Genomic DNA, 22713 nt, shown 5'->3' on the forward strand with positions numbered 1-22713 from the left:
CTAATTTTAATTTACGTTTTAAATATTTTTCTGTTGTCATTGATATGATTCACCTAAAAAATATGCTTCTATAGGTGTTATTTAAGTAGTAAGTTTTGTGATAATATATATAAAAATGGCTATTAGTTTTTGATGAATAATAAAACAATTTCTATGTGTTCGGTTATTTACGTGTGGTAGGTTCCCATCAATAAATGTTTATTTTTTATTCACCTCCGTGATGAAGCATTCTTCTGGTTTTTTGACTCATATCTTATATTATTTTGAGAGCAATATTGTCTTCTTATCTTGAAATAGCTATATTAATCAAGAAAAAACGAAATGTTGAGAATGCGCTTGATTTCTATTTAACTATTAAACATAACCAAAAAATGTAAGAAACGACGGCTATATATCCAACTAAAATTCGGGAAATATCAGAGGCTCTGGTTGTAGGTTTCTTAGAGTAGTCCTTGCTCTACAATATTTCTGAATACCTCCGCATAGCATATTGTAAAGTGATAACTTCCTTTATGTCCCAAAGTAGCTTTTTCTGACACTTTAATGTTGTTTAAGACTAATCTTTCTATTGTAAACTTCGACCTCCGTTTGCATTACGTTTATATAACATGATGCGTTAACTACATTTTGGTTGTGGTAAGAAAGATATAAGTTTAAAATAGTTTGCAAAGATTTCTTAAGGCCATTAAATTCACTCTCTCGGTTACATAATTCGGAAGAAAATTTGGGATTTCATATTTATGAACTACCAAACTGGTTTATGAAGAGGAGGAAAAGGGGAAAATATTATTCATTTTTCGATAAATGACAGACTTGAACACCTAAAACACCATCGACTATATGATATAAAAATAAGTATTCAAATATCACTCTATAATAATAAAAACAGGATGGCATTTTTAAATTCACATATGTGCATCAGTGTCTTTTGGTCTGTTCCGCTAGCTTTGTTTCTTCCTTTCTTAATCCTTCTTCCATCAGTGTCAAGTGTTCACTGTTAATATCTTCTCATTTAGTAAATATACGTAACTTAACAGCAGAGAATCTCATTCTTAGCATAGAGCAGCTGGATCTGAACATTAAACCATCGAGTCACTACGATAATTATTTATGCCAGTGAAATATCACCAATCTGTGTTTTTTTCATATTTTTTCAATTTTTTGCCATCTAAGCAGTTTTTCATAGCTCCAATATTGTTTTCCCCTCGAATTACCCATTGAAATAAATACCCGTTTTCTTTATCGTCCACGCTCATTAACAAATAATGCCGGTCAGAAATTCTTCCCTCTTTGGCACTCGCTGGGCATTTCGAACCAATCCAACGACGATCACCTGTGCTTCTTGTTTTATAGCCGCGATTTCCTATGACATCTTTTTGATTCCCCTTAGCTTTTCACATAATTTCAAGTATTCAAAAGAAAGCTATTCCAATCATCGGATCAGATGAGCTTCAACTTTTTTAGAAATGATATAAAGATTAATGGGAAAAATAAATTGAAAGTAAAATAAGGCTATCGAAATGGATATTCTAACACTTCGAATGATGGAGATGGATAGCGATAAATATTGAGTATTGATGAAGAGGAGGAGTTGTAGGGTGGAGGTTCAAGAGGAAAAAATATTGAGGATTACGACGTTAACTGTTCAGTGCTGTAGATTAAAATAAATACTAAGAGCAAAGGGGAAGATGGCTGAATGTACTGAGCATTTACGATAGAATACAATTCGATATCAACAGAGCTGCTTGCTGAGCTCAAGTTGCCTACAGATTGAAGAAGTGTGTATTAAGGTTGCAGTGTTATGGTGGTGTTTAGGGACCGCAGAGAAAATTACAAGATATACTACCTTTTGAGTTAATGAAATTTCGTTGAAAATTATTCAAATGAAAATCGTGCTGTTTGTTAAAAATTAGTAGACGCAAACAATTACTGGCCTGACTTCCTCATTTATAGAACCTTTCCTGAAAAAAACCCTATTAAAAAACAAAAGCATAAAGAAACAAAAAGAATTTCCCGATAAAAACCCCACCGGAGAATAATCCAATACAGGCATCCGATAAACCTATAACCTAGTAAAACAGGAAACGGGTAATAAAGTTTCCGATGATTGATCAATTATCCAGAGAAAATGCAAAGAAAATTAATTGATTAAATACCGCTTCCTTGATCATATCTAATAATTGAGAGATTTCTAATAATCATGTTTAATTGTCATTTAAAATGAATAATTTGAATGCTCTTTTGAACTCGAGTATTCCAAGTAACAACAACATAAATGAGGTGGATTTTGTCAACTTTTCACTTGAGAGGATAGATTATACAGGCTGAGCTCCATTGAATGTTTATGAAAACGCTTGGTTATTCATATTTATTGAATATATCAAATACTGATTATTTTAATTGTTATTCAATGGCTCTTTCCATTTTCCTTATTAAATATTTATTTAAATTTGGCCCTATTTACCTTCGATTCTATTATCTTTGTTACAACACACGGGTCTCTCGTGAATCATTTGGGCTCTCATGCTTTAAGTTTCCGTTGATTACAGCTACCTTATTTAATCACGCATCGCTCATGCATTTACGTATGAAAACCTTGAACAAACATGGTGACATAACGCAAGCTTCATATTAATTCATCTTCTATTTCAAAGTAGACACTCAAATTCAAATTTACTCTTATAATTAGCGTATTGTTTTCATACATAATTTCATTGTATATAGGTACAAATAAAATAGAACCTTCGTGCGCGTATGTTTCCTCATGCTAGAGCTTACCAAAATTATGTCATTTTTTCTTTTACATTAGTAACCAATTGAAAATAAATAATGCGTGCTCATGCTTCCATGTAGTCTATTGAGAATATCTACTCCGAACCATAGCTTTCATTGTTTAAGGTTCACGTTTTGGATAATAGAGAGTATTGCGTCGTCGGATAAACTTCAACTGTTGGTCTCAAAAGCCAATGTTTCTTTATATTTTTACATTTCCGCCTAGTTTACGGTTAAAGACTGTAGTATCACACTTTAAAAACAAGCTGAATAGTAATTAGGTTTTAACAAAAAATGAAAAGATGTCCGTATAAATTTCCGTAGTTGTTTTCCCTAAAAATATTGTAGTTAAGTCCTGTCAATATGTGTATGTTTATGAAATTAATAGCGCCCTAAGAATAAGTAAAAAAGAGAAGTAGCCCATAAAAATAATAACCCCTTGGAAAACTTTTCTTTCTCTCCCTGGTTAAAAAATTAAACGTCGGAGGGTTTAAAAGTGAAGATTCTAAATGAAAATTGTTTTCAATATAGATAAATGAAAAAATAGATGCCTAGATTGAGCTACAGCATTAAACTTGATCGCCAAGAATGTCGTGGTTTGAAAAATTAAATGCCGAATAACCAGGAACCGTTAAATATGACTTGATAAATTTGTTGGAAATATTCATCTATGGCAAGTAATGATTTACGTACAAGTAAATAATGATAGGTTAAGCGTTTTTTAAATGTATCTCTGCCGAAAACGTTAATTTTCATTCCCATCTTTTAAGAAATATAACCTGTCGAGTTGGCAAAAAGCATTTAATAAGGTATTTTCAATATCGTAGGTACTGTGTTCGATTTTGATTAATTTGTAGCCCTCTAAAACTGAGACTTCGGGCTTAAAAAATTAATATCGCAAAAAATCAAAAATTAGGTGAATTTTATTGTTTTATTCAAAATTGGCATGAATCGTGACTTGATATTGTACTTCAGGGCTCAAATGGTGTGGAAAATGGCGACAGAAATTGGTTATGACGTATTTTCCTTTGGTTATTTATGTCGTACACATTCTACAGCCGAAATCAAGATGTGTTTCTTGCGGTCTGCAGGAAATTATTTTCTCTCAAACGGTTTTCATGTGATTCTGTTCATAACAATTTGCCAATTCTTAAATAGTCCAGGTCCAAAAGAAATGACAAAATTCAATTTTTTTCACAAGCGAGTGAATTGCCTCCAGTACTTCGTTAATCCCGAGGCAGGTTCGAACTCATAACTGACGGATACTCATGGGCCTCTTTAAAATCAAAAATCGTTCGGGTAATGTACGGAACATCTAATGATTTGTTCCCAACATATTTGGCAAAGAGAGATGGTGAAGTTTTAAAAACAAAAAGAAAATATGTTTTTGAAGCGTTTTTGCCAGATAAGCAATCTAAAGAAAATCTTTTTTTTTCAATGAGACTCGTATGTATTATGATAGAGATTTTCAGAAGTTTTTAGTTGTATATTAGATTTCTGTTTAATATTTTTCTATCATAAAATTCATGCATAGATACCAGTTAGAATGTCCTTCTTCTTCAATCAGATTTTTGCTATTGTAAATTGCAAACAATCTGACATGAATACCGTCCTTTATCCATTGTTCTTAGAAATACACAATGCATTAATATTTCTACCTTTGCTAAACTCCTATTCCTACCTCGAAGTTTTTTAGCTCCTGGTCTTACTCGCTTTTTCGAATTTATTATCTCTCCATCTTTTCCCACATATCCTCTAATCAATATAGAATTTTCTTCGAAAAACACCCGTCCTTTAGGAGATTGTTCTAAATTGTCGTACTGTTCTTCTGCTTCTTACCGTCGCGTCCTCACTGTTTGCGCCTCGGTTTAAATGCTCCCTCATTTCATGTATTTATGACGTCCTCATCCTCTTATGACTTCCCTGTGCCTCCGAGACCATTCTTTTTTCAATACCTCTCAGTAACATTTTTCCATCTCTTCGTCATTCATCTCGTTCATCGTGCTCGCTCCATCGTTGTAAGTTAAGTATCGACGCATTGTCTAGCATGCGCCGAGGTCATATTTCTTAAGTGGAAGTTATCAAAGAGAGAGGAACATTTTAGTGCCATGCTAATAAAAAAAATTCAGTTTGTGAGCACTGAAGGTACCTTAATCAGGTCATTTTATGGTAAGTTAAACTCTGTGGATGATTTGGTGCTCTTCAATAAGATCATTCTAAGAACCGAGGGAAAAGTTTCCCTTCACTCTACCTCCGTTCCCCGAAATACAAACGACTCACAAATTACTCTCACTCCTTTCCCAAAGCAGAGTAACTTCAATAAGTGATGATGAAAGTTGTGATGATGGAGAGGAAAAAGTGTTTTTCATCATGCAAATTACCTACTTCCACTTAGTCACCCCTGATTCAGTTGCATTTGTAAAGGAGGAATGCGTCTTCGGAGAACTCGCCCGACGAGGTTGCGTTTGAACAAGTTCGCTTCCAAGATGACGCAAGTTAACCTGGGCGATCATAATGTGGAATGACAAAAGACTAGCCTCGCAATTTGTAAACCTGATTTTCGCGCTCCCAAGCTTCCACAGGCACGGCATCTTTCTTGATTGAAATGTAACGCGCATTTGTCTCTAAAAACGGATATAGGAACGTTAAGTTTTCTAATTTGCTTACCATGTCACCCCAAATATATAAATATCTCCTGAATCTCCTATCATTTTATACACTAATTGGTATTTGGGGAGAACATTTTCTGAGAAATGAAACATTTAGGGGCCTCAGGAATATATTTGATCAACTAGTTATATTTTCGTGAATTTTCTGGGATGTGTATCCATTCAAATACTTTTTTCTCTCTACTATTAAATGTTCTCCGATTTTTGCACTCTAAATTCTTAAATCAAAATTTTTTCACTCAGGTTCTCTCCAAATCTGAAAAAAATGCAGGACGATAAAGTTTAAGTGAAGAAATTAAAACGCCTTTTCACGTAAAACTCTAAGGAGTGATAAAATTTGGTCAACATAGCTACATTCTTATTTGTCACAATAGATTTGCTTTATCTAGAGTGATTTCAGTCACTCTAATCCCAAATAGTAATAAATGAGTTAATAATGGGGGAATAAACGCGTACATCCTTAGTATATGTTTAATCTTTAGTGTAATGAATCATGTACCATCTACCACTTTGTGCCATTGCAAGAGTTGACGAGTGCAATGGAGCATTTTACACTATGAACGTGTTAGGACTGTTTCATTAGATAGGAAGTAATATTTATGATCGCAAATACCTAAAAGACAAAATATAATTATCGCCATTATCTGATTATGGTCATCATGTAGTAATTTTTGTGTAAAAATATTCTTTGTTAAAAAATACTATCATTAAATAGGAAACCGCTTATTCACGAATAAACATTTTCCAATAATGTTCCGAATGACTATATCAATTCATATTTTTTAAATTTTCACATGCATTAGGATAATCCTGAATTGAGTTCATCTTTGATCAAATTTTTAACGTTGAAGTACAAATTTAAAATTTCATGTTTAAATAATAAATTAGTTTAAGTATACGTTATTCATTTTGTTGTCTCGTCAGAGGCGTAAAATTGTATTCTTTCTGCGGAGTGCTCAATGTGCACTGTGTGTGTGTTTGTTTGCTGAGGGTAGGCAAAAAGAAGAGCTAGATTTGTAATCATAAGATACAACCTTCTAAAGGAAATTACGTTTCCCACTCCTTCACGTCTGTTAGATATTAAACCCTTTGGAGGTGATAAATATATTCACAGGATAGTTCACAATGAACTAGAAAATCAACGCATAAAACCATACGCTTGGGTAAAAATTTAACCCAACGATATGCCGTATGTACCCAATCCGTTAATTTTGGTCAAACTGATAGCCGAGAAAGTTGATGAACTTGTAAATTGGAATAAACTATGGCCAATTAGTTTAAAAATTAGAACATCTATAGTTAATTGGGTAATAATAATCAAAATTGTGCTAAAACATTGGCTGAATTAGTTTCTGAGTAAACATTTACTACCACTTATTTGAATTAGGTTGATTATAGCAATATTTTTCTATTTCCTTGAATTTTACATCTCGATTGCTTCCTTTTCTACAATTATTACAAAATGCTGCATCATACTGGTATATCATGTACCGTTCTAATTAAATCAATCCGTCATATTACACAATTTAAATCAATTGTTGTCAAATTCATTTGCATGCAACAATAGCCAAATGCGTACTGTTGTAATTAAAAACTGAATCATATATACATATGTTCAGACAAAACTAAAATTCCACTCTTACTGGATAATGAACGAATTGTTATTCAATGTTCCACACTGCGAGTAAAAACAAAAATCCTCTATTCTGAGCCCCTTTACAATTTAGTGAAGGCATACCAAACTTATTCGCATATAATTTGCTAATGATGCCGGAAAATATGTTATTACAAAAAGCTGAATTAATTAAATTAATGGATTACCTTTCGTCACCCAATTATTTTTTTCACTCAGCAGTAGTACTTTCAAAGCTCATCTCTTCAGGGAACCGCAAGGCATTCGAATCATGATTAAAATCCTTTAGAAATGTAATTTTAAAAATGAAACCCTGAAATTCCCTTGTGGTCATTAATTTTCCACGTATAGTGCTTAGCGTTTATAGGGCGTCGAAAAGTTGGTCCAAATATTTTTGTTTTTCAAAGTTTTTAGTTTTGCAGTCGAGAATCTTCTACGGTTTAAAGTGATGGAACCGGCCTGAGAACTGTGGATAAATAGTAAGAATGAATTTTATTACTTTTAGTTATTATCGTTTCAGACTAAGTGGTGCTTGTACTGAAAGTGAAGAAATGTATGGATGTCTTTGGGCCGCAACTAGGGACGTTGGACGGTTATAGAAAAAGAATGCTGGGAAAGAGCGGTAGATGGAGGATAAGAATGGGTTTTGAATAGAATTGAGTTAAAAAAGGTGGAGAAAATGTGTAGAAATGTAAAAATGAGTTATCTTAATGTTTAGCATGCACCTTAAGATATTTTGTGCCGCGTTAGTTAAGGCGTAGGAGCAAAGATGTGGGTAGCCCAATGGTCCGCCAAAAACCTACCCTAATTTGTAATAATAATTGTTAATTAGAAACATCTACACTTTATCTGAACCTGCCTCATTAACAGTTCTATTCCAAATCATTGAAGCTCAGTCGCTTCACAATGTGCACAATTCAATATTTAAAAAATAATAATGTCATGCTACTTATACAATATGAATGGGTTTATACTCGTATCAACAATGATTGCAATTGCCTCAAACCAATTTGCAACTATAAAGCAGTTATAATTGCAAGTTTTATTAGTGGAATAATATTTTTTATATATAATATAGTATATATATAATATAGTATATTTTCAGTTCTCAAATTAATTTTAAATATATCAACCAGGAAATTTTGAAGATAAGTATTTTACGAATAACGAGAGTGACTGAGTAAATTCCTGGTATAATTTCTGTTATTTTGCTCTAATCTTCTATCTCATTGTTCCTCATTGATTTCTGTTGCGGTTCGTTGGCGATCTCTTTTTAAATATTTTTATGCCAAGTAGTGAGAAGAAAAAAATTGTGTCCTTGGCATCTTCAGTGCCATTTAAAATTTTCCTTGATTGATATAACTATAGATGTTTATAATAAATCATGATATCTTCTATTTTCTTGCAGGTTTAATACAAATGTATCATTTAATCAGAACAAGCCGGCCAAATCTCGACCAGCAAGTGACTGTGTAGGATCTATCTTAATATTGATAACAGCTACATTGCGAATCCAAGAGAAGTAAAAGGTAGGTGTAAAATGGTCATACCTGTATCGCATTCAATTATATTTTAGCTTTAGATACAAAATTAAATTTAAACGTTATATTGAATATGTTGCTACAGTACTGGAAATTTAGTGGGGGTGTGAAGTATTATTTAAGCCAGAGTAAGAGTTCAGTCCATGGTAATTAATATTGTTTGATTGTAGTGAAAAATTATTTAATCCTAGGAAAAAATAATCGTTTTTGGATATTAAACTCAAAAGTCTTTTGAAAACACATAACATTTTAAGGGTCATTGTGTCAGGAAGTAATGTTTTGCAAATGTTTTCCATAGCCCATTTCCATTTAATATGAATCAAATCCCTTTCACATTTGCATTTGAACAATTTGTTGCTGAAAACCATTCTTGCGAGATGAAAATAGCTACATTTGATTTTTTTTCAGGAGAAGAAAATATCCATTTGTATTAATAATTCAGTGATTTCCTCTATGTTATACGCATACACTGTATTCTCCGAGTATTACAATACATACATTCAAAAATGGGAACGTCTTAGATGGCATATTTATATTCTGTTCTAAATCTGCCTCGCGCCAATATTTCCAAACAAATATTTAATAAAATTGGCAACGGGAGCTTTTTCGCGTAAATGGATGTAAATGGAAAACGTGCTTCGTCAGATACAAAAAGCTCAGGAAAAAATATATATCTCATTGATTTGCAGAATGGACGACCGTAGCCGTAAAATAATAACTTACTGGCGGGTCATAAGTACTACGGGTGCGTACACAAGTCAAAGAGTGTTCTAGGATGTCATTTTCCAAATTCACTTTTTTTCCAACGTTTCTTCTCCCTGATGACCATTGCAACATATTTCTCTTAGGACGGTGAATAATGAAGTGAATGAAAATCAGCTCTATTTTTCTAAAAATAAAAATAATAAAAAGTGTTGTGCACTTTTCAATTATTCGTCCACACTTTAAAATTTTCGGAATGCTTCAGTTGGCTATGAAGAGCCAATACTTGCTTCAATATTCACGAGATTTATTTGGATAAATATTTTTTAAACTGAGAGTGCCAATTCCTTTTGCATTTAAATGAGACTTTCTGGAAGTGGTTCTGACGTTTCAAATTATGTCAGCTGCTATGAATTATTTCGCCTACATGTTTACACACACACACACACACACACACTCACACACACACACACTCACACACACACACACACACACACACACACACACACACACACACACACACATATATATATATATATATATATATATATATATATATATATATATATATATATATATATATATTTCTTCGAAATGGAGATTTTTGACCATAGAGACACAAAGAAAGGACACTCACAATATATACCCACACAAACGTATATGATATGCTTACACGCACACACACACAAACACATATGGGCAGAGCGTTGAACCACCGAGGTTCGATTCCAGGGGTGTCTCTCTGGGCACCCACACTGGGTGATTTTTCGGGCTCAATTACTCTTAATGGAAAAATGTACACCCACATACACACCCATATATACAGTTACAGATGGAAGTGCAAACGACTATATCAAACTAGCGAAAAAAATATATTTTTTGCACAGGTAATATTATTTCTATAAATACAAGTATTGGCCGTACAGTATTTGAATAGGAATAATGGTACTTACATTGTTTCGCGAGTTTGCATCATGCGGTTCCTTTAGAATCCTCTGCACTGCTTCGGGGTCGTTTTTGATCACAGCCTCGTGAAGGAGGAGATCGTTCTTCAGAACTATGAAAAGATATGAAACATTATCAATAAAAAATACAACAGAGTAAAATGTTCAGTATTAGCTCTCAATTTAATTTAACCTATCCCCAAGATTTTAATTGATTATTCAGGTTTAAAATACTTTCCAAAAAAGTTTTAAAACAATATTACAATCGTTCTTTTTCTTTTGATCTTTTTTTCGTAAGCTGAATTATTCTCATACTACTTAGAGAGTACTTATCTGAATATAAGCTATTATCGTTAAGTCATATATGCAGCATACATTTTACATTAGTATATTTGAATTTGCTCATAGCGTTAATTCTTTGTATTATGTGTATTTTAAACTACGTGCTAGCTAAAATTTCAACCTTAATTTCAATTTTAATAATGATTAATGATTTTCTTATTCGAGGTTTCACCAAAGTTAGTAGAGAAAATGGAGCAGAATATAAGTAGTCGAGACTAAATTTTTCAACCACCAATATCTGATTATCATGCAGAATGTATGAACTTTGAGTTATTTTTTATATTAATTAAGTAATTGCCAAATATTCTACCTTTAAACGATTTGAATGAGTTTCTTTGCATGCTTAACATTATTCGGTGTTGGCTCCTACTGGGAACACTAAATTTATTTCTCTCGGTAGCTTTGGAATTTGATAAATTACATCGATAAATCTTTGTTCGAGAAATACTGGACTTTCTCACCGCTCTGCTGGGTGACAAATGTTCGGAGAGTACTGACCAATCCATCACTAAATCCTTTCGCACAGTTTGACTACAGTGCTGTAACGTCTCTCGTGAATCGTAAATAGATTTATGACTAAAGAGTTAGCTTTTGGGCTTCGATTTCAGGTTCACCGTGTTGTTTAGTCGCCCAAACTCTTCAAACTGAGCTTTGAAGTTCTGGGTATAGGAGGTAAGAGTGGAAAATGCCCAATGTATTAGTTTTAAAAGGGTAATATTTAACTTGCTTAGCATCCGCATTTGGAAGAATTCAAGTATAAATAATTATTTTATAACCTCTAGAAAACTTAAAGAGTTTAATTCCTCTTGAAATGTTTAATTCATGGTATAGAGTTTTAATTGAGTTCACTTTTCCACCATTGTTGTCATTCCGAATAATATGAACCATATAAAAAGTCCTAGTTACTTTACTTATGATTAAAAATGTATTAATTAACATTCTTATGAATGAGCATCTCTGATGAATTCAAAATTCTGAGAAATGTTTTTGAAAATAACTACGAAGACTCCTATTGATTGCGCCAATTATTTTTTACCGCAAGAGTTGCCTTCCAACGTGTATCAAGCTTCCTACGCGAAAAGATTGGAATCAACGTTTGGCACAAGCGATTCATGGAGCGGGACTTAATTATTTCCGATTTCGGTCCAATGGCCGATTTGAAATGGCGGTCCAAAGAAAAAAGAGACTTGATATCCTTAAAGGAAGAAATGATCTCCCTCCCTCTCGTAGTTTTGATACCCGCAAATTTTTCAATGGCTGACCCGCGCTCTTCATATTTTTTAAAGAAGGAAACTTCTATGGGGCATAAAGATGGAGTGTTGGAGGAAAGAGGTAAAAATATTTTTTTACCGGAGCGGAGACGCTCAAGCATAAAATCGCCGGCTGATAAAAAAATTAAGGTTGTGAGAGGAAGAAAATTGGAATTCTTACTCTTTAGCGTGTGAAAAGGAGATTTTTCCGGCCCTCCGTCTACATTAATGCTCCTCTCTCCGCCCCTCTCTCACTTGCTCCCCTTCCTCCCGTATCTCCGTCATTTCAGTCCTTACCTTTCTCACCCAAAAGAAAAAAACTGCGCTTCCCTGGGAAGTGTGGGAATTTGACGACGCCCCTTCGCAAAAGGGTCGAAATGTAGGGGATGGTTGGAGGCCTATCTAGTGAAGTGTGCATCAAAAATATTTGGCGGGATACATACGTACTGCAGTGGATATTTTTTCGTGAACTTTAAAGGAGATGATAAAATATATATTTGGGGAGGATGTAAAAACTATTGAATTAATGTCACACAATGGCATATTATTGGCATTAAAAAATGTAATCTTGAGTGAAAAAATTCCCTTTTTATTGCTATTTTTATTAATGTTTCCACTAAGTTTTGGAGAGTCTGTATACATAAATACATCACTTAATACATAAAATATAAGTAAATGTATATAATTATGTATACATATATATTAATATTTGGATATATATATACATTCAAACACGAAATCCCGCCAAACGGCGAATAAAATACTCATATATACAGAAACAGATATAAGGAAAAGGGATAGGAACACATATAAAGGACGAACACAATAAAGGTGGAGAAGGCGGAATCGAACGGATCAACTTGCGAACCTGATGCATTGCTGAAGGAATACATCCTCTTTCAACTCATTGTACTCGTTTTAAGGCATGCTAAATCCTATGCATGCTTTTTCATCGTATGCTTAATATTCTATATATTCTTAATCTATCTATATATTCTATATATTCTTAATATCCTCTATCAAGTCGTCAACATCCCACTGCTTAGCATAAAAGTATCAAGCTAAACTTTGTGGAATTCCTTCATAATGAGGGCAGAAAAAGAAACTTTGTGCTTCCACGTAAAAGTTTAATTCTTCACACGGCCTTGGTTTCGATGCTGCGCATCATCATCAGGTGACATACATGACCATTTTTTAACTTATATAGCCTCGCTACCAGAGGGAAGGACGGTAGGGGGAGTAAGGGAGAGGGGGTAAGTTGAGTACTGGTGCAGCAACCTATTAGTGGGCTAGGAGAGGGGTGGGTGTTTATCCGCAATGGTTTGACCCTCATTAAGGGACGGTCGATGGTCTTCACTGTCGCACTGGTGGGGTCGGTGGGGAAATATTTTGAGTATTTTGGAAATATAGGAGGGGGAACGGGAGAGGTATATTGTTTCGTTGACCACTTAAAATCTGTGCGACTGAAGGGATTACCCTCCCTTACCCTATTTCCAACTCCTCCGAAGTATTCAACCTGCGTTCTTTCTTTTCTGAGTGAGGAATGTCCGGTATGAAGTTACTGGTATGATTCTTTTCCAAGAGGTGCTTGGTGAATTTAGATCCGTTGCCTTTCTTTGTGAAGCTTGATCGGTGTTCTTTAATCCTAATATCAAATGCCATATGATAGAGCTTCGCTCTTTTCCTTCATTCATGATTTTTTCTACAGCCTGCTGACACTCATTCATTGCCATTCCAGTACCTATGCCTTTTGTGGTGTCTAAACCAAGTGTTGGCGATGACTAACCCCTGTCTCATGCAGAAATCAATATACTTTCTCTCCGCGCTCATTCCTCGTACCTAAACCGTTGTCCCCCACCTCATCACCATCTATTCCTTCGCCTACCGTCCTATTCCAATCCCCTATCACCATTACATGTTTCCCTGCAGGAATACTTGCGATTACGACCTTTAACTGATCGTATACCCAATGGAATTTTTCCTCCTTATGGTTGCTTGTTGGCATGTATGCCTGAAAAATGACCGAGTTCTTCGGTTCTACTTTAACCTCTTCCAAAATTCTATCCGTTGCTTGCTCTATATTGACCACGCTTCTTCCTACCTTTTTTATTCAATATTATGGCAACCCATTGCTGGGTTTTGTATCCTCCGCTGTATATTAACTGTTTTGCGTCACAAGGCTTTCGTGAGATGACGACCGCGGAAGCCTTACCTCTTTCACTGCTGGGCACGATATGCGCCGATTGGGCCTAGTCCCGTAATTTTCTCCATACTGTCCATCATATAAGTCTTGGGAATAAAATTGAGGTGGTTTCTCGATACCTTTCACAATAGTGTTTTGAACGTGAGGAATCCTGCGAGGAAGACTATGAGTCAAGAACATAAGACAAATTAAATTATTAATTAATTAATTAAGGGCGTAAAACAGAGAATCCAACAGTGAGTGAAAAAGTTGATACTAAATGGAGAAGGAATCAACGCTTAACTTAGGTAACCTCGTTTTAGAAAACAGTTTGCCTTAGCTTTGTTTGCATCAATTCTCAGCCCATACCTATAACACTTGAGTTTATAATTTGTTCAGCAATAAATGTAACCCAATAGCTAAATGGCTATCTAAATCTTGATCATCCGCAAACCTTACTTCCTAAATCCATCCATTTCGACTCTATATACAGCCACAACCCTCACCTGAGCAGTTATAAACATTAACAGGTTACGGAACTAATTGTCGATCCCACCATTCTTCTCTTATATTCTGTAATAAATTAAATTTTTCTCTTTTAATTTCCATATTAATTCCACACAATTCATTCTATCAAATGCCTTCTCGAATACTCCAAAACAAAAACTACATCCTGATAGTAATAAATTAGAAAATTAATTTTTAATCATATTTTTTCACGATCACAAGCCTCCTATGGAATTGTTTTTATCGTTAGCATTAGAAAAAGAGCTTTAAAATATTATCAAAAGCTAACGATATCTTGGCGTATTACAACTTAATGTGGTGATAGTCACTTGAGATTCACAGGTCAAGCTCATAGAAACTAAACTAGTCATACGTGTTGGGTTTAGATTGTTTATTTACTCTAACTATAAATTTGTATGCACAAAAACTAGGAGCAAAAGGGTATACACTTTGATAGTGCCATGAATGATGAAAGAAATTCTGTGTTTTTTAGCTAAAATAAGAACTACGGATGCTATGGAAAAATATTTCTAAAATGCCTAAGTATTATAAATAAGATTCATGGTTTTTGCACTATTTGTAATTACGAGTTAAACTGCCTTTAAATAACTGCGCTGGTAGTAGGTCCTGAACTGACCCCCTTGAAAGAAACCTTGAAAAATTTACGCTCGCCGCATTTACAATGTTTCCCCTCAAGGAGCACTGGAAGCTGTGAACTTCGGCAGTTGTAGAATTAGTGAGAGCAGAGAGTGGGAAGTCTTTGGAAATCGGAGAGGAAGCCGAGAAGGCATCAGATAAAGGAAGCGGAAGGAGCGGTTAACTGGGGATGGAAATTAATCCCTGATATGTCCGGAAATGTTGGAAAATGAAAGGACTGGAATCCGTAAGAGGAAAGGTGAAGAATCAGGATTAAGAGATAAGCGAGCCAAAGAGAGGAAAGAGATGGCCAAGAACGCGGGGGTAAATGAAAGAGAATGGGAAAGATAAATGGGAGCTCTCCTATTATCCCTGGGGAATAGTTAATTTTTCCTCTTGATTCAAGGTTTTGGGACATTGCCTTTCCTCTATTTTCCATTTGCGTAAAATTCTCCTCCGGTAACCGGAAATTCTTTCCCTAAACTCTCTCCCCAGACTGAGTCTGAAGATTCTCTGCAATAAAAATCCAAGTAATTTAAATTCACAATTTATCCATCCCTGAAATATCCGAGAGGGGAACTATGAGTAAGACGAACGTTTTACATTACTTCATGAGCGATAAATAAAATAATTGCGAAAGAAAAATATTTTTTTAAATTACGAATATTCCTTAGATATGTTGAGCCCTATCATGTAAGCCACACGTTATAGTTTCTCAAACGGTCATGATAACTAAGTCAACAAATTAACCCAAAGGTTGAATTATTTTAGAAGACACACTACTTTATGTGCTAGGCAGATGACACCTTCTATTTTTATCTAGTCATCTAATGCATGAAAGTAACAAATTGAATAAATGCAAAAAGTGAAATATGAAAAAATTCTTATTATGATACCTGCATTAACATAGAGTTACTATTTCCTTAATGAACATGACGTTGACCTCATGACTAGACTAGATCCTTTCAAGACTAGACTCACATGACTAGCCACAATAGGGATTGTCAAACATGCTGTCAACTAATGAGTATTTTTTCCACATTTTTTTTGAAAGGGAAATAGCAGCTTATTCCGTTGAAAAACTCCGTGATTTCATCAGAGATAGGAAAACAAATTAATGCCGCATAGTGGAGGATTACGTGCTTGGATGACAAGATGTATTGAGTTTTAGTCTCACAGAGGATTAACTTTATAATGAAAAGCTACGGAATCGAAATTGGATACAGATGCAGAAATTGGATCATTTCCTTCTGTCCTTCCTTTTCAAAAGTCTTTTGGACCGGTTTCACTGTGAAACGATAAAACGCGTCTCACAATGAAACAAGTCCCATCGATTAATTATGTGGGGAATATGATAGATCTTCTTCTGCGATGGTTATCAAAAATTAGCGCGTTGTGAAACGTGACGTACTAGAGTTTATATAAAGTTTTACTTCTATCAGCCTGATTTCTATGCATTACCCCTGCATAAAATTTTTCATGGCCATGGGTTTCCCCTTTTAATCCTTCTGAACAATTAGTATTTTTTTAAATTTACTATAACTTGGAAAAATTTATTTACCATTTTCTATTTAGGAAAAACAACAGCACTAATACGGCAATTGTATGATTAATACGGCTATGAAAACTGCTATCATTTTGGCTAATATTTGGCTAATATTGCATTTGTATTAACTGAAATAAAGTTAAGATATTTGAAAACATGATTAAATGAATAGAGAATGAATTGGGGAGGATGATTTAATTAACTCCTTGTTTTACTCATTATCTTTATCAAACTAACTAACATAACTATTTCGTATAATGGTACAATTAAGATGATTATATTATTCATCCGAAGAGTTTTCGCTTCACCGCTTGGTTACGCTTTCAACATTGTTTTCGCCTTCTTTCGTTGGACATTTTCTCCAAAAGTTCTATAATATGATTTAATTAAAGCTTAAATATTTAATTTTAAATCAAGGAAAAATACAATTTATATCAACTAAAACTATTCCACATCATCATACCTCGTAAGCAATTAATTGATATGAAGTTTTTATATCAGAAATAATGCTCTTTATTAAATATCGAAAGATGGTTGTTATTATTTATGTGCAAATAAATCCATGATTAGCTCTATATATAGTATGTGGAGCTTTTAAAAATTATACTTAACGACAGCCACTTTTACCTGTTGCTTAATTTTATCTTTTGTAAATGAACATTGAATACATACTTCCAGGAGGCAAAAAAAGTGGATATAGTTGGACGCAAAATAGTACGTATCTCATACCCCGTTTGGATGAGAATCACTAAGTGCTTGATTGATTGAAAGTGGATGATTGCCACTAAGTGGGAATGTCGGTGATTTAAAAAGGTCGATGTTTTTATCCATTTAGAATAAGGCAGGTGAGAGAGAAGGCGAGGGAAGGGCCCTAAAATAAAAACGCGAATTGTCACGTTTAATCGCTGAAATGAATGTGAGTGGCCGAAAATAAGAGAGTTGCATGGAAGATTGTGACTGTGCGACGGCTATAAATGAAAAGGGGAAATGTCGGGGGCGAAGTTAAAGTGAATGCACCGGGGATAGAGTTTCTTTGGGTGAGGTATGTCATCGTCTAGGATATTGGAAGGAGCTAAAGGGATATGTAAAAGGACCAGAAAAACCTCGATTGGCGTGTGGCCTCAAGGAGAAGGTTGGAGGAGGGGGAGGAGAGCGTATTCTACCCTCTCGACTTGAGCGAAAAAGCACCTAGGGCCTCATTTTGGCCTATTCAGTACGATTACAACCAAATTTAGCAAAATTGATGAAATGTGACGTTGCAATATAACTAGACGTTGTTGGACTGGACCCAATCTCTTTATTTTTCAATTAATTTCCGGTTACAGGATTGGACGTTTTTTAAGTGTTGATTTACACTTCCAGTCTCGTGATATATGATGGCGATATCAATATGTGAATATATATACGCACATATATAAATTAGTTTATAATATCTCAATCCTCAACGTACCTGTCATAACGACCAAAATAAATATGTCTATGCTGCCGTTATTTGAAAAATCGTGACATGATTGTGAAACAAAAATCCGACTGTAACAAAATAGCTTACGCTCAAACCAAAAATAACTCGTCATAAAGGTTTTAATATTGATTACGCTATGCAAAGGTTGTAATTTATATTTAAATTGTTTCATGTTTATTATTTTCATGACATTTTTTGGCATATTTGCTAAATAATAAGCAAGTAAATGATTTTTTCATTGCGCGAAGGGTTATATTTTAAAGTAATCTAGCTGTGGAAATGAAATTGCTATTTCACAATTTTTCAAAGATGGTGTTTGAAATTTACTGTTTCATGTATAACTTTGTGAACACAAATGAAAAATGATTATGTTAATAACTGTACGCAGTAAAAAAGTGGAAATTATTACCAGTTTTTGACCAAAAATATTTTATACCGTGCAATGCGAATGTCATAATTTTTAATTATAATATTCATAAGGCAAAGACCTTCCCTTTTTCCTCTTCAGTGTGAGTGTATTTGCTAATTATATAATTTGCGTTTTTGCTGAGTTAATAAAATATTTATTTGACATTTACATTTATGATTTTTTCGTATTTGTGATATCGCAACGGGTTAAGTAAAAATATCATATGTTGTATTTATATATTTATATGCAATTAAAGATTGCTAGTAATGGGTATTCAATCCCAAAAACATTTCATTACAGTTATAATATTCGAATTTCGATTATTTTATTGCTCATTTAAATTAAGATAGATATAAATCGGAGAAATCGAAGGAATTATGTGATCATATTTATCTGAGAGCATCGTAATAGCACGAATCAAATTATAACATCACATAACCCGTGTTTGCATCATACCCTTTGGTGGATCAAAATCGTAGCGCGTTATCATTTTCAATATCGCAATTACGCTTGGTCTGTGATTGGGTCACATTGGTTGCACGAATTAAAATCGCAATGTAATAGCATATTTTTTCAGTCAAATATCACTAGAAATCTGTTCTATCTCAACTCTTCGTAGCCTCTCAGTCAAATGCGCTGTTGGGGTAGGAAAAGGGGAGCTGGTTTTTTTTCCAGAGAGGCAAGTGGTTAGTGGGAGTGGATATGCTCTCCAAGTCACGAGAAATCTCGTGTCAAATCGCAGGCGTCTTCAGTCCCTGGGACGTTTTTCTAGCATGGCTAGCTGTCCGGAGTGAACGGCGATTCCATCCAGGGGTCTCCCCATACCCTATTCCTCGCGTGTATATTTCTGCGTGTGTCAACAGCTTCTAGCATGGATAGTTTCAGGTGTAACTTTGTGCAATCGTTCCATAATGAATAATTTTAACACAAAACTTCGTACTCCACATGAAAAATAAGCATAATTGCGACCTAGGTTTCACTGCGGTGCAGCATCTTCAGGAACTAGATTTTTAGATATTTAGAAACTAGATATTTAGAATTTTAGAAACCGGATTATTCCGTATCAAGCTTCTAGGATGATACGGAAAAATCTAGTTTTATATCGTCATAAAAGTAAGGAGGAAGCAGTGAGTATTTTAGAGAGCATATAGAATCATCAGTCAGATCGAAACTGAAACGTGATGAAGCTAGTCGTTTTCCTTTCCTCGCCCATTTGCCAGCATCCTTACCACTCTAGTTTTGAGAAAAACAGACTCTCATTTAGATGTGGGGAACTGGAAAAGTAATAACTTTATTTGGAAGTGCATTAATACTGCTTTCTTGTTATTTTAAACGATGTTACTAAATATTAAAAAATAAATCCACTCAAAGGTTTTAATGTTAAAATACAATATAAATCGATAATACATGAATTTACACATATGATTATCATTTTAACTCATGGCCTCTCAAAAGTAAGCACAACCTGGCGCCGGATCCTACGAGTACCATAAGTCTCCATTTAATTTTCCAAGTTTCCAAGATTTAAGTCTCAATTTCTCCCTTCATTCCGTTCAACATGTCTATCCTATTCCTAACCCTTACATGTTTTTCTAACGCGCTCCTATCACAGTCTTCAGCATTCCATCACAAATAAAAATATTCTGAATCCATCTTTCCTACCTCCTCTGAATTTCTTCTAATAATTCCCTCTCCTTACTCAACATGCCTAGTATAAATATAAAATGAACGTACCTACGGTCATGAAGCAATGAAAAACGAAATAGCCGAGATCGTAAACTTGATTGGCACTAAGTTTGTGCCCACCCCTCCAATCTAATCTTATTTTCTCCAACATGTTCGATAATTTCACCCAATTTGCACTATTTAACAATTTCTCGAAATCTACGGAACGGACAAATACATCCTGATTACATTCTATGTTCCCCTCTTTTAGTTTCCTTAATATTTCAATGGCATCACATGTGGCCTCTCCCCTACCTTAACCCAAACCAATCATCCCCCTAGTAATATTTTGCCCTGCTCTCCACCCTCTTGATGAACCTGAGAACCAATTTACCTGCGAAGGAAATTAAACTAATTGTTCTATAGCCCTCATATATGGCTAACTTTTCCTTTTTTGGAATTAGAACTACCATCGATCTGAAGAAATCTCCCGGACAAACCCCTCCATCATAATTACGAACTATTCCGTAGAAACTCTTCATCCTCCTTTTTTCTAAACGCTTATATCGTTCTACGGGCAAAAATTTGACCTTAGAGCTATCCCCATCCACGTCATGAACTCTTTCTACGTTTAAGCTTGCTGTAACCTATTCTTTGCTAACCTAATATCTTTACCATATGGAGTCTTAATATATTCTTTCCAGCTCTCTTAAATCTTTTCTGATGCGTTTGATAGTTTTCTTGACTTATCTTTGTGTGTGCATGGATTTTTCCTTCCTACTGCCTGATTTTACCTTTCTGTACGGTGTCCTAATACAACCCTTCCTTTTTTAATTTTCCTTTTTCTCGCACCGCATCTTCCATCACTCCTCTTTCTTCTCTACTTCACTTCTCAGTTTACTATTTATTTCTTCTTACCTTCTTCTACATAATTGTTAGCTATTTTTTCAATTACTTCTCTGATGGTCTGAATCCGCACTCGCTCCGAGGAATTTGCAAATTCATAACGCTGTCTTTAAATATATGCCTAAGCGTAATATAGACTAATTGATATTTTTCTGATTCTCAGAACAATTTCCATGCATGCATACGCCTATTGTGGTGTTTAAACTCAATGTTAGTAATGATTAAACTATGTCTTCCATAGAAATATATTGCTTTCTCCCCGCGGTCATTCCTTGTTCTTAAATGGGATTCCCCTTGCTCATCGCCGCGTTCCAATCCAATTCAATTTTTCCTTATAGCAACACCCGCTATGACCTCTGATCATACATCCTGTCAAATTCTTCCAGCGGTTAAACAGTGAACAATCTTGTTGGTTTATCTTTAACTTATACTTATAATATTCTATCACTTGCCTCGTCTATGTTTACTGCGCTTATTCATATCTTTTGCCATACCTCGCTGGTTCTCTTCCCCTCCGTTGTGTATTACTTTAAAACTATCGCTTCTGCAATCCCCGCAATGCTTCCATCCAACCTCACATAGCCCCTAAATATCTTTATTTTCTCTCCCTATCTTTCGCTTTATATTTTCTAGTTTCCCTGCCCTTACATCGTCTTACACTCCAAGTTCTTATTTTAACTGGTTCAGTTCTCAGCGGTGACTTCTATGCTGCTGCCGTCAATTTCGCTTTGCAAAGATTTGATGAAATGACTGCTGCGGAAACCTTGTCTCTCAAGGAGTACAAGATTTTCATTTCTTCCGGAGTTCATATGAAACTCACAGTCGAGAAGGGACATATACACTATCCTTTTAGGCTTAACGTGAACCGCATTGCCTACCAGATTATCCCGTTACGTAGCGCCTGTAAAAGAAGCTGCTCAAAAAAGTGTATTTTTTGAATGAACTATTCAGTTTTTCAATAATTTGTTGTTAAATCATTGTGCAAAAATTCTTGTCAAAACGGTTTGGAAATTAATGAAAGTTACGTAAGGAGACAGTTAAATGTGTTTTAAAAGCCCTTGTTGCAGGGTCTTCGAAATAAATGTTCTCTTATTGGGCTTCATTTAAAAATAAGATGTCTTACTTAAACTTATTGAGTGAATGTTTTTATTGCCTCATATGTATACTTTGTGGTCAATTATTTTCTAAAAACTAATTGCGCTTCATATTTACCACATTTATCATTATTAAGTATGTGTATTTTTCAATGATTGGCACTTATCTGTTGTAAATCTAATTGATATGGATCATCACAGTTTCCAACGTACAGTGAATATTTCAGTTGAGGCCTTAGGTTTCCGTTTGTTCACTAAGTAGGGAGACAGAGGATATTTTGTCGTGTTATTTGTTGTAATTACGCTTTTTAAATTTTAATTTAAGATTTAATGTTGTTCAGGAAGATTCTGTCTTCAAGCCAAAATTATTTATAAAGTTGAAAAACCTTTGTTGTAATAATATTTAAAATTTTCATTTTTACAAAATATGCTCACTCACTGACCCCCAAGGGC

General features: G+C 34.5%; 1 protein-coding gene across 8 annotated transcripts in view; it reads right to left on the reverse strand.

Annotated features, from left to right (window-relative positions):
• Positions 1 to 22713, reverse strand: part of LOC139695519 (ankyrin repeat and death domain-containing protein 1A-like) — a 430852-nt gene that overhangs the window by 225061 nt on the left and 183078 nt on the right. For all 8 annotated transcript variants that reach the window (XM_071594341.1, XM_071594344.1, XM_071594343.1 and 5 more), the window contains exon 3: positions 10271 to 10374. In XM_071594341.1, the coding sequence (XP_071450442.1) occupies positions 10271 to 10374 (104 nt within the window). The remainder of the gene's footprint in view (positions 1 to 10270; positions 10375 to 22713) is intronic.

The sequence above is a fragment of the Hetaerina americana genome, unplaced genomic scaffold (genome assembly GCF_022747635.1).
Source record: "Hetaerina americana unplaced genomic scaffold, ioHetAmer1.1.p SCAF_6, whole genome shotgun sequence".
NCBI lineage: Eukaryota > Metazoa > Arthropoda > Insecta > Odonata > Calopterygidae > Hetaerina > Hetaerina americana.